Here is a 16,256-nt window from a genome sequence, read left to right as displayed (position 1 = left end):
GTACATGGCCATTTCTATGAATCTGTTGAGGAACTGAATATCTGTGCCTGCCTCTTTTTTGAGGACTGGACTGGCAAAATACCTGTAATTGTGGAGCTTTCTGCCAGCATGTGTCAAGGTGAGGAGTGTTCCTACCTTTGTACTGTATTTATGCCAACAGCATATTAAATATACAAGAAAGTGTCCTGCTTTTCTGTAGTTTCAGAGACAGAACCTGCACAACTTTTACCAAGGAACCATAAAGCACTTAAAATCACACAAGTACAAATTAAAATCACTTTTGGATGCAACAGACCTATTTGTGAATTTTCTTTCCCAAGGAGAAATTACTCCATGTTAGGAGTTCCTTATTTTTTCTATATAGAACGAATACTTCACTTACTGTACTTACTGATTTATTTTCTCTCTGCACATTCTTCTGTTTCCTTAATCTAATTTCCAAAGTTATTGTTTTTTAAAGTTGTAGTCTATTATAATTCATTTATACTGCTACATTCATTACTGTGAAGCATTGAACAAGTATTTACAGACAGATATCATTGTGATACCAAAATGTTGCTAGAGAGAGAGAGAGAGAGAGAGAGAGAGAGAGAAAAACTTTAAAAGAGAGAGTAAAATTTCTTGTACCACAAAGTTCTGCCAATGTATACTGAAAAGCTTTCTTTCTCCATCTACTGTTTGGAACCAGATTAAGATACCCATGTTTCCCATAAATTGCATTACTAGCATCACTACCAAATTACACAGCCTGCAGCAGTTATACGAAAACCTGGAAATAAAAAACAGGATCTAAAACAGTAGGGAGGTGGTTAATAATAAGCTGCCATGAAAATACTTTAAAAGAAAACAATACAAATCCTTTAAGCTTCTTAGTTGATTGAATATAATGAATAAATTAAGAAACAGCAAGACAGAAACATGGGAAACAAAATTCACTTACATATGATGTAATAATCTTTGTTTCTCTGAAATTCCAGGCCCCAAAGGTTAGGGCTGAACTCTTGAAACTTGATGGTAAACTTAACATCTTGATCAGGCTTGGCACAGTTGAGTAGAGGTGTGTTGTCCTTTTTAATAGTGCAGCTATCTGCTTGGTCTTTATCAACCATATAAACTTTATAGTACTCATACTGGCCACCAGTTTTAGAGTCCACCTTTGGGCATATAATATCCAGTTTGTCTCCTATCTTTGGGTATAGTACCAGTCCTTGTCCAGGATGGAATCTAAAAGAATAAGGAAAAAATGGCAAAAGTGAGACATTTGATAAAAGGCCTCGTTTGAGACATGTCACTTTTCAAAAGGAAGGGGAAGCAGAAAGGAACAAATACAGTTTGGAAAACAATGAAAAATGGTCTAGGCCAGGAATGACAATATTTAAGAGCAATGGGAAGGCTCCCCCACCCCCCACCAACAAATCTGCTTTGGCAGCAAGATAATGGATCAAAAGAAGCAGATGTGAAGAGAGAGCAGGGATGCGCACAGAAAAGCGATACTGCAGGGGATGAAAGTCTTCTCCCCACCATTTTAAAAGAAAAACACCTGGCAAATTAAGAAGAGACTGTTCTCCATAGTGAGACATTTCAGGTGGAAGGTGGTGTTGCTGTGTCTAATATAAATGTTCATGAAATACAATGGCCGCTGGTATCAACATGGGTTTTTTTTTTAATCTCTCAGACTGGCAATTATTTCATTAATTATAATCACATTAATATCCTGCCTTTTCTTCCCTTTGCAGGAAATCCAAGGTGGCATCTATCAATCTCCTCATTATTATATCCACTAGGCAAGGCTGCAAGTCTGTGAAGTAACCCATGGCTGAGAGGTCCTGCAACATCAGTGCTCTAATCATTACACTACACTGCCTCTTCACTGTGATGACATGGGGAATCTCTGGCTCTAAGGTATGTCACAGGCCCTAACCAATAGGGAGCTGTGATGGGTTTTGCTCGATTATGCATTATGTTTGGTTTCCAACTAGCAGAGGCACTGGCTGGCCCCTCCCTCTCTCAGGCTCCTACACTGACAGGCAGAAAACCAACATTTGACCTCCATTTTTGACAATGTCTTTCCAAGTTTTTGCTGATCCTTTAGGAAAGCTTAAACTATCACAAGAAAATCTTCTCCACTCCTCAAAACTGTAATTTTAATTCACTTCTTCTTCATAAAACATTAACTTCAGAATCAAATGGACAACTGAAATATTTCAAAGTATTTATTATTGCTACTATCAGTCAAGTAACTGCCCTTATTTTAAGGTACTGCCTTAGCAAATAAATGTTTAAAAATGGAAATAATTACTAGTAATATTGTTTCAACACAAAATTAAGATATGGTCCAGTAAGCAACAAAGGCTACTGCAATTTTTTTCTCTAAGATGCATGTGTTCAAATTAATGTCCGGAAGCTCATCTTTAAAGCTATGGATACAATATCCCTCTAATACCTACAGCGGAAAGCCGTTTTTTCCTTTTTTTAAATCATTCTTGCCAGCCATATTGCCATAAAGATCTGCCTTAACAGAAAATGTTTTTGAAGACTGAAACAATGTCTTTCTAATGAATAACTCTGCCCAACAGCTTGTGTGGGTGTGTTTGCGTTGGCTGGTGCCCCACTTTCTCTCTCTCACGCACACACATTCTCACGCACAGAAGCACATACACGCACAAATGCACATGGACATACAGATAAGTTTCATAATAAACATCTTAAAAAAGAATTCATTTATCTTGTGTTTGATTAAAGTAGTTCAGCAACTACCTAGCCTGTACCATAAGTAGAAGATGGGGGGGGGGGTGCGCCTTACTTATGAGCTAGACCTGTGCCTCAAGTTGCCTAAAAAATAGATATGGTACAGCAGATCTCCCAATTTTTTTGGCAGTTTCATTCAAAAGTATGACGAATGTGTCAGGTTTATCTTAACAAGGTTGGTGGCTTTCATTCAAAAGAACTGTAGCAAAGCAGGAGGCGGCCTGATAGCTAAGAAATGTTTTCAAATATATGCTTTAAAGGTGATGTAAAGAAAAGCATACATAAAAATATGTTTTCTAAGTCACCCACTGTGGTGGTGTTTACTTAAAAAACTATGAATTCATCACAAGACAGGCTTATAGTGCAGATGTGACTGTCCAAAATTTTACAATGGACAGTAATAAAAAAGCTATATAAAGCCTCAATTCAGAAGTCAGAAAGTTTATATATTTTAAATCCTTGGATGCATTATCTCAGGGATATATATCCTCTAATTGTTTTGGACTTCTTGGACTACTCAGAAGCCCTGACCATTACCCACGCTTCCTGGAGCTTATGAGAGTTATAATATAAATAACTCAAGGGCACCAGCTTGTCTACTTTCGTGTTATATTAAACAGGAATGACACTGAAAACAGATTCAACTTTAAATCCAAATTCTCTGACTTCATTGGCTCATTGTAGGGTACATAGGTCTGAAGATTTGTCTTATGTTAATGAGACTTCCCTATGAAGATCATAAGAGAGACAATGTGGCACAGTGGTTAAGAGGATGGGTCTAGGAGTCAGGCAATCTGGGTTCCAACTGCCACTCAGCCATGGAAACTGGGTAGCTTTGGGGCAGTCACAGACTCTCAGCACAACCTCCCTCACAGGGTTGTTGTTGTGGGGATAAGCATGACAATAGGAGGAAGAGAATGATGTAAGCTGCTTTGAGCTTATTGGGGGGAAAAAACAGGTCAGAAATCTAATAAATAAACAAACAAACAAACCATAGGCTAAACAAGATCAAACGATATTCCAAGTGGTGGTCCAGTGAGTAACTATGCAAATCACACCTGTCAGTTTCCCCTTTCACCCTTTCAAAACAACAAAAGCTCTTTATTCTCCAACATACATCAATCAAAGCATAACCAGCAAAAGAGTGTATGAGCAAGCAGAGTCTAGGAATTGCCTCTGAGAGCCCTCCTTTTGCCCTCCTTCCTGGGCCCCACACCTCTGGAGACAGTCCAACCTCTTGGCTATGCACTGCCCCTCTAGCTGGCTGGCCCTTCTCACCTGACACTGCACCATGGGGTCAAGGATAGGATTGGGCTCATCTGGCTCCTGTTCCATGCCCCCTCCAGGCAGGTGCAGACTGTGGCTATTCTCCACCTGAACAGCTGGAGAGGGCGGCCTAGAGATAATCCCTCCGGCGTCCTCCATCTCGAAATCCAGAGGCCGTTTCCCAGGGCTCATCCTATTCCCCCTCCAAATAGTCCCAGTCTCCCTGACCTTGAAATGCACACCAAGAACAACTGCCTCTTTCATTCTCAACAACACCCAGCACGCACTGCCACAGCTTGCTTAGCTTATGATGGTTCAAAAAGGCCCATTGGCTACTAGATGCCCCGTACATCATCCCTGCAAGAGGACATGGGCTGCATACCAATTTAAGCCATTTTGCTTGTCCGTAATCCAGCCAGGTTCCCTGGTTATGTATTAAAAGGTATACAATGAGGTGTAAGCCCTACAGCTAATTAAAACCTCTGGTTCAAGCAAAAGTGTAACTAATACAAAATATTAAAAGTCTTCCAATTTTCTGCCTGGTGCCAAACCAATGTTGCCAAAGTCATGTTCTCTAAAGAGTTCAGCTTGAAGCTTCACTACAAGGATAGCTTAATTATGCCCACAGCAGTTGGATGTCTTCAGGAGCAAAGGCATGCCATGCAAAGCACCAAATCCAAATGCAGAAAACTGTGCTATAAAAGCAGCCATCCAGCTGTTTTTCTGTCCTTGCACTGCAGATTTTTAGTCAAACAAGAAGCTACTGAAATTAAACAGGACACAAGCAAGGAACACTATATTGTTAACCCCCGTGCACACACATGTGAAGGAGCCTGATTAGCTTAACTAATGTTATTTAGTTCTAGCTTAAGTAACCCTATTTGCTTTTGTAAAAAGCTGCTTGCTTAGCTCAGTTAACGCCATTTGCTTTCTGTATAACTGCTTGCTTTGGAGAAAGAAAAAGGGGAGGCAAAAGAATGTTAGGCAAAAGAATGTTAGGCAAAAGAATGTTGATAAGGTAAGATAAGGGTAGTGTGAAGAGGAGGACCCCCAAAACAAAGGGCTCCCTCTCCCTACAGCCCTCTCCCTACGCAAGGCCTGACACACTGTGATCACGCTCCCCCTGTGAGGGGATTGGACGTAGATAAGCACCTGCACGAGGACAGGCATGCAGTGGACATGCAGACCCCGTAAGGGGATTGGGCAAAGGGTCAGGCAGACTCTGGGAGGTGATTGGATGAGGGAACAATGGGGGTGAGACTGTGTGAGAAAAAAAGGAAAAAGAAAAGCTATAAGAAGGATGTGTTGATGGAATGTGGTGTGTTGCTTCTTGCCTGTGTACTGGGAGGCTGACACCTGGTTGCTTTTCTCAGCTGAATAAAAGAATCAAATGAATCTCCGCCTTGCTGAACCTTATTGGCATTTGGTTTAGGGGTCTGTAAGTCACCTGGCTAGCAGGGACATCAACACATGCATGATAAAGTAGACAGAGAACATATTACTTTTAGGGCTAGCATACATGAGCAGATGGACCTGATGAACAAAATTGGTTTTAATCTCTCTTTGTCTGCCTTAGCCGCCCTTCTCATGGCTGCTACAGCAGAAAATATGGAGCTGCATATGGCTGCTAGGATCCATTCCAGCAGCCAAGAGGCACAGCCTGATGGCACCTTTTGCCTAAGCAAAGCCAGCTTTTACGCTGACGTACTGGGGCAAGCAATTTGAACACGAGATACATGGTCCAAAAACAGCTTCCAATTTACTTTTAATCTAAAAAGGTTCACCTTACTCCTAAAAAGTCAGGTGGAAAAGCAGCATTTTAAACTTGAAATCCACATGATGAATTAGTATTTCAATTTTTAACTAGTATTTTAAAACAAGGCCTTTGCCTTTGTCAAAGCTTGTATTTGAACAACACACTCTATAAACACTGTAATTACATGAAAGCTTTGTTACAGGCATGCCCGCATGGCCCTCATCCTAATTTCAAGGAGCAGATGAGGGAGCGGGAAGTGGGACGGCATCAATGGGTTGTGGTCCCCAGCCCCCAAGCATTTGGAGCTAGGGACAAAGAAGCCGCAGGCTGAACACAGGACTGGCATCCACATCTCTAAGGGCATGTCCACCAGCATCATCACTGGCATTACTAGCAGGCACATTACTGAGGGCATGGCAGTGGGTAGAATCCTGCTCCCATCTCCTTTTTATTGGATGTGTGGGGTGGGGGAAGGCGTGAATATCCCTTATTCGTTCCATCAAACGTTAGTTACTGTGCTGACGTGTGCATTAAAAACTAATCCGCACAGAGAGGTGCTTCTCAAAAGGCTCCTGCCACAAGAGCGCCCATGGTGGGGAAGGAAATGTCTCCAACTAGGTCTGCAGAACTCAGCCCTCTCAACGTGAGGGCTGAATCCTATTTCAGAGAAGCTTTCAGAGGCTGGACTGGGACCCCAGGCAGCAGTTTCTGTGCCTGCCTTAAATGTCACAACAGATGTTCAAAGACATCCTTGTAGTATTTAATTTCTATCTGGATTATCAAAATCTAAGTTTAACAGCATAAAACAAAGTTTTAAAAAGTTATTTAAACTTCTCTGCTTCTTTATACAGCTTGTTTTACTATTCATCATTGTTAACTGAGCTTCCTGAATCTATCTCCGTAAAGGAAGAGGACAAAACTAGTGCAGAATCACCCCTCAAAAAATATTTCCATCAGAAATACAGACATCAGATAAACACCATATCAACCAATTTTCTTTCGCTTTCTACATTTGCTGGATTGTATGTAAAACTACAGAGGAGTCAGATCCTTCTTTTGAGAAACCTATACAACATTATCAACTTACTAAGACTTTGACTCTCTTTACTACTTTACACCTTCCAATGTCTGTCTGTCTGTCTGTCTGTATTTATTTAGAATATTTATATGCCGTCCTTCCGCAGAGCTCAGGATGGCTTACATGAATAAATAAAAATAGTAATAAAAACATAATACAAATAAATTCCAGATCCACCCTGGCTGCAGATTAAAACATAAATAGCTAATATTAAAAGTTATTAAAATATTGTTGAAATAAAAAGGTCTTAGCCTGGCACCGAAAAACAAATAACAACGGCGCCAGGCAGACCTCTCTGGGGAGCGCATTGCATGGGCAGGGCGCCACCGCAGAGAAAGCCCTCCGGGTACTCACCCTCCTAATATCTTTCACGGAGAGTTCCCAGAGGAAGGCCTCTGCTGCCAATCTCAGGGGGCAGGAAGGCATACGGAAGAAGGCGTTCCTTTAGGTATCCAGGTCCCAAGCCGTTAAGGGCTTTATAGGTAATAACCAGCACCTTGAATTGAGCCCGGACTTCGATGGGAAGCCAGTGAAGCTACATAGCAGGGATGCCAGGCATTCTCAATGAAACACTTCTCTTGAAGATATGCTGCTAATTATGGAAGATACTGGATGCTAGTAAGTAGGCCAACTAATCAGGCTACAGTTGCAGGACTATTGCTCACAATAAAGGCTAGTGATAGTGAAACACTACTGAAATTAACAGACCTTCCCAAGTGATACATTAAATTTACTTGAGAATTTCCAAAGATCTCCAACATTAAATAGCTGAAGAAGTGCTTTCCTTACCTATCCTTAGAAACCAATTATCTGCTCACTGTTCCTCTGAATATGATTGCCAGATCCCAGCCTAAATTTACTTCCTGGAAGCTCACTAAGCAGGCATTCTCCAGTTATTTATGTTCTAGGCTTTCTCACTGTCAAGTCAAAAAGGCGGGGGACAATGGATCCATACCACAATCGGAGGAATGGAGACTTTTAATTTCACAGGAAGGAAAACTTCGATACCATCGACCATGGTATCCTTCTGGATAGGCTGGCGGGATTGGGGGTCGGAGGCACCGCTTTGCGGTGGTTCCGCTCCTATCTCAACGACCGATTCCAGAAGGTGGTGTTGGGGGACTATGGCTCTGCGCCATGGCAGCTTTGCCATGGGGTACCGCAGGGTTCCATTTTGTCCCCTTTACTGTTCAATATCTACATGAAACCGCTGGGAGAGGTCATCAGGAGGTGTGGGCTGCGGACCCATCAGTATGCTGATGATACCCAGCTCTACCTCTCGTTTTCCACCAATCCAGGTGAGGCAGTGGCTGTACTGAACCGGTGCCTGGCCGAGGTAATGGGCTGGATGAGGGCCAATAAACTGAAGCTCAATCCAGACAAGACGGAGGTCCTGTTGGTTGGCGGTTCGGGCTTCAGAGAAGGTGACCTGAACCTTGTCCTGAATGGGGTTGCACTCCCTCCTAGGGACAAGGTCCGCAGCTTGGGAGTGCTCCTCGACCCGGAGCTTTCACTTGAAGCTCAGGTGACAACAGCGGCGAGGAGCGCTTTCCTCCAGCTTCGGCTGATTCATCAGCTGCGCCCCTACCTGGAGTACGACTGCCTTGCAACAGTGACTCATGCGCTGGTGACTTCCCGTCTTGACTTCTGTAACGCGCTCTACGTGGGGCTACCCTTGAAGACGGTCCGGATACTTCAATTGGTTCAGAATAGAGCTGCCAGGCTGCTGACGGGGACTGGACGTTATGTTCACATGACGCCAGTTCTCCGTCAGCTTCACTGGCTCCCCATTGAAGTCCGGGCCCAATTCAAGGTGTTGGTAATGACCTATAAAGCCCTAAACGGCTTGGGTCCTGGTTACCTGAAGGAGCGCTTACATCCATATTTGCCCAGTCGCCCCCTGAGATCGGCGGGAGAGGCCCTTCTCCGGGAGCCCTCCGTGAGAGAAATTAGGAGGGTGGTTACTCGGAGAAGGGCTTTCTCAGCGGTGGCGCCTAAGTTATGGAATGCGCTCCCCAGAGAGGTCCGCCTGGCGCCGTCGTTATTTGTTTTTCGGCGCCAGGCTAAGACCTTTTTATTTAAGCAACATTTTAAATGCTAAATACAATTGAATTTTATCTGGCCAGGGCGGCTTATTTTATAATGTGAGTTTTAATTAAGATTATTTTATATGGATTTTAACTTGTTTTATCTATGTTGTAAGCCGCCCCGAGGCTTCGGCGAATGGGGCGGCATAAAAATGTTTTAATAAATAAATAAATAAATAAACTACAATAAGGAATTGCCGCTCAGTGCTGGAACTTCACCAGGCACAAATCCTTAAATATGGTGTTGCCAAGGAAAAGATCTGACAGCTTTAAGGGGAATTATCTGTCAATAATGGCAGAGTGTTGTAGAAGCTTCTCAATCAGGGCTAGGAGACACATAGCCCATGGACTGCACGGACCCTTCTGGTTTTAAGTGCAATCTCCAACACCCCTTAATTTGTCTCTGTGGAGCTTATTGCTGCCAGCACCTTTTCTCAAAGCAAAATTTGGCTTCAGGTTGGTACTGCAGTTTGCCACTAAAATATGACCAGTGTTTTGCTGATGCTGCCACAATTCAGCAGTGCAACATCCAGAGGGTTTTAAGAGGGACTGAAAGGAATCCAGCCGAAGTTGCCCCCCAAAGTTATCTAGCCCTGTTCTAGGCAATCTTATCACAACAACAGATTTGTGCAGCAAAACTTCTAATAGTGTGGATGTTGCTTTTTACAACTGCAACACACTTAACGCATTCCATTCTCTTAAGAGATAAGAAATGTACACAAAGAAACATAAAGGCCACTTGTAATTAGATATGGCTCTTACATGCAACAAGCTTGCCTCATTCTTCTGTTCTGCAGACAACTGTGAAAGAGAATGATAAAAGTGTTGCTTTATCAGAAATGTTTGCCAGAAATGTTCATCTGTTGCCCAGGACATACATATGGGGAAGAAGCACAGGTGCCCCTTCAGCACAGTCAAGCCCACAATATTGTGACCGGGTCAGAGAACACAATAACCCACACTCAAGGGCTGACTGTGGGTTGAATGTGGGCTATCACTTGAACTGTGGGTTCTAGTGTATTCTGAACCCAGTCAAGATTGCAAATCATGGTGAAGAGCCCACAGTTAACAAACCAACAACAAATCATGACTTCTCTTCATGGGTTTTTCTTGGTTAATAATCATGGATTATTAATGCAGTTAGGTTCAGAAAACACGATAACCCATGGTTCAACAAGAAACTACAGTTCAATAACAGCCCACACCCAAGCCTTGAAGGTAGTTTATCATGCTGTCTGAACTTGGTCAATATTTGAGACTGTGTGAATACCAAATTATGTGGAAGCACTGTTTGATGATTCCCTTTTGGATAATTCATGCAGAATCTTTGTCCTAGGTGTGGTCCATTGTGCATTTATGTCCATTTATGTGGTGGATGAAAGAAGGTAAATCAGTCATCCAGTAAATATCCTAAGGATCATTTAAATTGGGGCAAGTTTGCAACAGGAAAAAAATAATTCACAGGTATCACATACAAATGGAGAGTGAACATTTCCACAACTTTGAAGCAGAGGTGCTGAACCATAGGCCTGTAGGCCAACTTAATCCTGCTTGAGGAAAATCCAGTGCAGCTAGTTTCACCAAATGGCCACACCCACTTACCTGGGCCCCATTTTGTGCTGTCCTGACTTTTGCACATTTTGAGCCCATCCTAAAAGTTGAAATGGCAGATAGAGGTCTAAGCTAAAATATGCAGTTATTTTGGCTACTCCGATCACTAGAATAAGACAAGTGAGAGCACCAAAGCTGAATTCAGTATTTTTGGATAGAAAAGCTTCAACGCCTCTGCTTTAAAATGTATTGTCTATATTAGCCTCAACTCTACCATAATTTCTTTTCCAACTCACTGTAGCTAGTCATCCACCTGGTTCCCTCTATCAATATTTTCACATGACACTAAAACTGTATTTTCAATGTTCCCACATCTACAATGAGAATGTAGAACCTACTTCCACTACAATGTACATTCCACTTTAGGATCTGCTCTATATCCAGTTTTAAGAGTAGGTACCCAAGGAACCAGACTTCTAAAATAACCTGCTCACACATACACTCACGTATTAATCCACATCTGAGTTGTAGCAGATCAGGCATTCTAACACAAAACTCTAAAACTGACCAGGAGAACTGAAGAGTGACCTGGTCAAAGGTAAGCAATCAATGCTCATATTTTATATATAAGGAACATTGAGGCTGAGAACAAAAAAAAGTTACTAGAAAAAGGGCAGCCATTTTGTGAGTTCCATTTTACTTCTTACTGTCAAACTACTGAGAGACAGAAACACTTACCGATCTAGTAAAAGTTACCCAGGCATTCGTAAATAAATCCTGATCTATGCACTCCTTCCTTCACAAGCTCGTTTTAGTACATGAGCATAGCAAATTATCATAATTTGGTGACTCTTTCACCTCTAGAACAGTTAAATGAATTGACCCAAACTGTTTGCCTGTATTCAAGAGGCTGCAATAAATAGGTAAATGTTTTGTAAACACAGACTCTTGTTTACTAGCTAAATTTCAAAGAAAAATGCATTTTAAAATTATTGATTACTGGTAGGTGTTGCACAGCACGAACAGGGGATCATACTTTATGCACTACTTTTAGACATGATTTCAGTCCAGTAACTAGCAGCAATGCTGCGCACTTCATGATTCTTTCAGCTGCAAGCTTTATCTGTTAGATTTCCCAAACAAGAAAATCTCTCCCATTGGCCCCCCTCCACACACACACCAAGCTGCTAGGCTATCTAGTATCTGAAGAAACAGTAAACTGGAAACTATGGTAAAAATTAGCCAAATTTAGCTGAAACTATTCATTATAAATGCTGCTTTCAGAAATTACCTATTTGCATGGTAGTATTAATTGCATTTATTTACCTGTAGTCATGTGAGAAAGCAGTTACTGGATGCCATAAATACTTATAACACTTAAAGAGTTTTTATCAGTTTGTCAAATCAATTTAGTTTCTCACCAAAACAAAACAAAATTAACCTTATGGGCAGCAGCTTTTGTCTACCAAAAATGCTTTATGGATATGAATATTCTATTTTAGAATTGTATTATTACTCTGGTAATATGAATAATCACTCGAGCCATATGAATCCAGTCAACTGAGCTGGACCCTTGTCACCATCAGAAATGCGCCAGTCTATGCAGTAGAAGCTGAATTCTGCAGACATCACTGCTGTATGATAGTATTTTCTTCAACTGTTCTTGAAACAGGAAAAATGCAGAACATCTGTAGTAAAATTAGGAATGTGTCTCTACAGAAATGAATCTGCCTATAGAATTACTAGAAAGGAAGAAAGTCATAGGTAGATGCAATGCAATTTGATGCTCATTCCTCCTATTTCTTGATGAATCATGGATGTGCCCAGCTCTTGACCCCATGACCCTTCTCCACATTTTAGTACTCCAGATCCCAGGCCCCAAATTCTTCTCCCTCCCACACCTTTTTGTTTGTTTGTTTTTGTTTCTATTTGCTTTTCCTCCAAAGGAATACACAGTTAATATGGAAAGAAAGAAAACTGTTAAGCTCTTAGCAAATGTACTCACTGGAAGAATGTGCACAGAGAAGACTTTGAGGGAAAAAAGACAAAGAAATGTCACTCTGGGACTAAAGGACCTGGAGGAGAAAGTAACATCTATTCTACAGCATTTATTTTTAAAAATGGTAAGCCTTATATACACAGAAACACATGCAGTCACATTTTAAAAACCACTAAATGCAGGAAAGAGTCACCTAAAATAACAAACCAATGAATAATTGAGATAACAAATCGAAAGTAAAATGAGAATTTACAATTAAAAACCCCTGCTCTTCAAAAAGATAGTGTTTTCTCGATAGCACTTTACTGCCCCCTTTTGCACTTTAACATTAGAACAGGTTTGAGCATGAATGCACTGTTGTGAATCCCAGCAAGGTAACAGAGGACAAGAGAAATGTAGGTTTATAGAGGAATGCTGTCAAAGGCTGTGTTCTGAACCATTATAGTAATTACTGAAGATGTAAACGAGTAGCGATGGAACAAGCCAGTGAACGGAGAGCTAAATCAAAGCGCTCTGCAATTGTATATGTATATACACACTTCAGAGGGGAGGTCTTTTCTGTCAAGCTACCTTCTTTTGTACATGTATAAAGGTGAAACCTATTGTTGGTTTAAGCTGGGTTGTTATACTTATGGGGAAAAAATTAAAGAAATGTACGATGGTACTGTTGGCATTTGTAGAGTGTTCTATAAATAGTACTGCTATTCAAGCTGGTCATCAGACACTCACATTCCATAAAGGGGAATAGCAGAAATCCAAACTAATTCTAATGCCCTGCAAGCTTACAGGACAAAAACCAGTTAAACAGCTCTGATTTGGAATTGCACTAGTAATTGCAAACTAGTAGTAATGTGTGGCCATTTTCCCGTATACCTCTTCCTTTTTTAAAGGGACCAAATCTACCAACTAGGGACTGGTTATTTACTAACTACTAATTCATACTGACAATGGGAAAAAAGGCACTCCCTCCCTAAGTAACCTCATATTCCATTTGACAAAGCCCATGTGTGGTGTGCGCCTTTATATTTAAACTTAATCCATTTCCCTCTGTCATCCTAAAATTACTAAACATGTCACAATAATATTAGATTTCCCTGCCTACAGCACTGAGCAATTGAAGCTTCAGAGTAATGAAAGCCGACTCCCTTTGATATAAAGACTGTTGTTTCATTTTGTAGCCACAGAATTCAAGAAGAACCTGATGCTGTATTAAGGTGTGTGTGTTTTCAAAAGTACATGGCACAGAACTTTTTAAAAAATGCTGTCTGTGTAAAGATAACCAGCTTGCTTTTTTTAAGTTACACACACAGTGTCTGCTGCAAAAGCCTGTTGACTTGGAGTATGTTTGCTGGACTCTGCAAACAGGGAAGCAGGAAACATGCTTTTCCTGGAGAATTGCAGAGATTTAGCATACATGAAGAAAGAGGGAAAGTCAGAAGGAACCTAACGTATGTCTCTTTCAGAAGTCACAGATATTTCAGCTCTAACTAAGCTAACAGACCAGCTGGCATCTGCCAATGAGTTAGCTCTTCTAAAGGGCACAATTAAGCTGGGACAGACTAAAGGGCATTCTTGTTCTACTGCTGGACTACCACATTCTCCCCTTTTAGAAATCCTTTTGTCAGCCAGAGAGTGAGGAGACAGCCTTAAAAGTTGTGAGACTGTCTCTTAATTACCATTTGTCATCACCTGCACAGTCTTGTTCTGAGTCATATAGAACGAACAGAAACGGGTGGGGACTGTCTTGTCCTGTGGCTGGAATGTTAAAGCCACAAGTATGCCCTATAATATAGGAGATTTTGGTTTCCCTGTTCCTTGAGAGAGAAACAGTTGTAAGTAAGGAAGCCACAGGGGCACGGAAGCTCACTAAAACACCATTTCCAAGCTGGGCTGTGGTGCAGTTGCTTCTTCACACTGGCAAGCTGAATAGCTGAGGGCAGTTTTCACCAACGTTTTCTCCTCTAAAGCCATTTTTTCAGTGACCTCATGATATCACTCATGAGAATAGTTCCAACACACATACAGGCCTAGCAAACCTCAAGAATTAAAATTACAAGGTGCATTCAGTAGGCGAACTAAGCTGCTTGGTACCCACAGAAAAGTACTAGTCACACAGATCTCATAAAGTAATTGAAAATGTGCATAGAAAATGCATGAATCAGCGCCATCTATTTTCTGTATTTTAGAATTTATATGCAGATTTTCCTAACATTTGTGCCAAAGTATTCCCACTCACGCTCTGTGTGTTCTGTTCATGCTCATCTGTTTAAAAATAATTTAAAGGGAAGATTTGTTAAGAAAAAGACAAAAGGAAAACCAACTCAATATCCCCAACCTGCCATCTTGATTTAATTCTGATATCTGTAACACATAAAAAACAGAAATGGTTGCAAGAAGCAACAAACATGTGTCTTTAAAAGCAGGAAGAATGTGGAGTGGATTGGAACAACACTGCACCATGTTATTCAGTGCAGGCAACAGAACAGTAATCACGCCAGCATCACTGCAGCCCATAATCTGAGTTCTGTTGAGATGCTTTAGGAACCAACACCATCAATTGATGATGTTCAGACAATCACATCATGATGCCAACTGCATGTAAAGTCTCTGGATTTGCACCCATTCATGTCACTGCTTCACACCTTGTGGAAGTGCACACCTTTGCTATCATGCGCACACTTAACAAATGGCAGTAGTTGATCCTGGCTTCTTCTGTGTACCTTTAGGACATATGCTTGAAAATAAGTATGTATCAGTCATCGTAAGACTTCAGCATCTAGGGTTGCATCCAGATTTAAACAGGATCAAACTGTGCAAATGGAAGTGGACTTTTCCACTACCTCCCTCCCACAACGATTCTTCCAGCTCTCTGAAAATGCTATACAACGACTGGGTTCGAACAAGCATAACTATCAACCATAAGTTGTTGAATCACAGATTGTTGTGTTGTGTGAACCCAACTGCACTAAAAAGCATTGGTTTGTTAACTACAAATAATCTACAGAGAGAGCCACAGAACTGTTGGACTGTGAACTATGGGTTGCTCAAGGTTAATAGACCATGGATTGTTAACAATGAGTTCACACACCACAACAACCTACTTTCAACTCAGAGCCTGGGTTGTCATGCTGTATGATCCCAGTGAGAGCAAGTCAGTTGATCTTATTAAATGCACTCAGTTGTAGGATGGGGGGAGATCCCCCCAAATCAGGCAGAGACCATTCCTTCTCACTGAAGGTCCTTCCTATCACAGAAGGTGAATCATTGATCCAAACTTTAAAGTGCATTCAACAGTCAAAACAGATTTGAATCTTAGACTGCTGAATACCAGGAATAAATGACAAAGATTCAGACAACCCTGTGAACTGGTGTATTTAATGTGGTAGTCTCATTATGTCCAGCTGCTGCTATTCAGTGGACCAAGTTATGCCATTAAGTATTCTTATTTCCTACCAAGCAAGATTAGTAAAAATCCTGCTCAGAGCCAAAAAAGGCATTACCTGGAATTTGTATTAAGTGCCTACATCTTACACCAAATAAAAATTAGTCCCCGGTAGGATCAGGGGAGAGGCTGTAACTCAGTAGTGATCTGTTTTGGATGCAGAAGACTCCAAGTTCAATCCCCAGTATGGCTCAAAAGAGCCTGAAGAATTACTGCCAATTAGAGTTGGCAATACTGGGTTGGACGGCCAAAGTTCTGACACAGGATGAGGCCACTTCCAATGATACTACCAGAAAAGGTGCTCTTGAGTTCCAGACTAGGGAGTCCTA

The 16,256-nt window shown here is 41.3% G+C and overlaps 1 protein-coding gene across 1 annotated transcript in view; it reads right to left on the bottom strand.

Annotated features, from left to right (window-relative positions):
- The window catches only part of EFNB2 (ephrin B2), a 58,033-nt gene that overhangs the window by 28,526 nt on the left and 13,251 nt on the right, over nucleotides 1-16,256 (bottom strand). The window contains exon 2 of the mRNA XM_044428869.1: nucleotides 941-1,224. Within this exon, the coding sequence (XP_044284804.1) occupies nucleotides 941-1,224 (284 nt within the window). The remainder of the gene's footprint in view (nucleotides 1-940; nucleotides 1,225-16,256) is intronic.

Source organism: Varanus komodoensis, unplaced genomic scaffold, assembly GCF_004798865.1.
Source record: "Varanus komodoensis strain SLA01 unplaced genomic scaffold, ASM479886v1 scaffold2, whole genome shotgun sequence".
Lineage (NCBI taxonomy): Eukaryota > Metazoa > Chordata > Lepidosauria > Squamata > Varanidae > Varanus > Varanus komodoensis.
The sequence above is the reverse complement of the archived record's forward strand: the minus strand, read 5'-3'. Positions and strand labels throughout refer to the sequence as shown.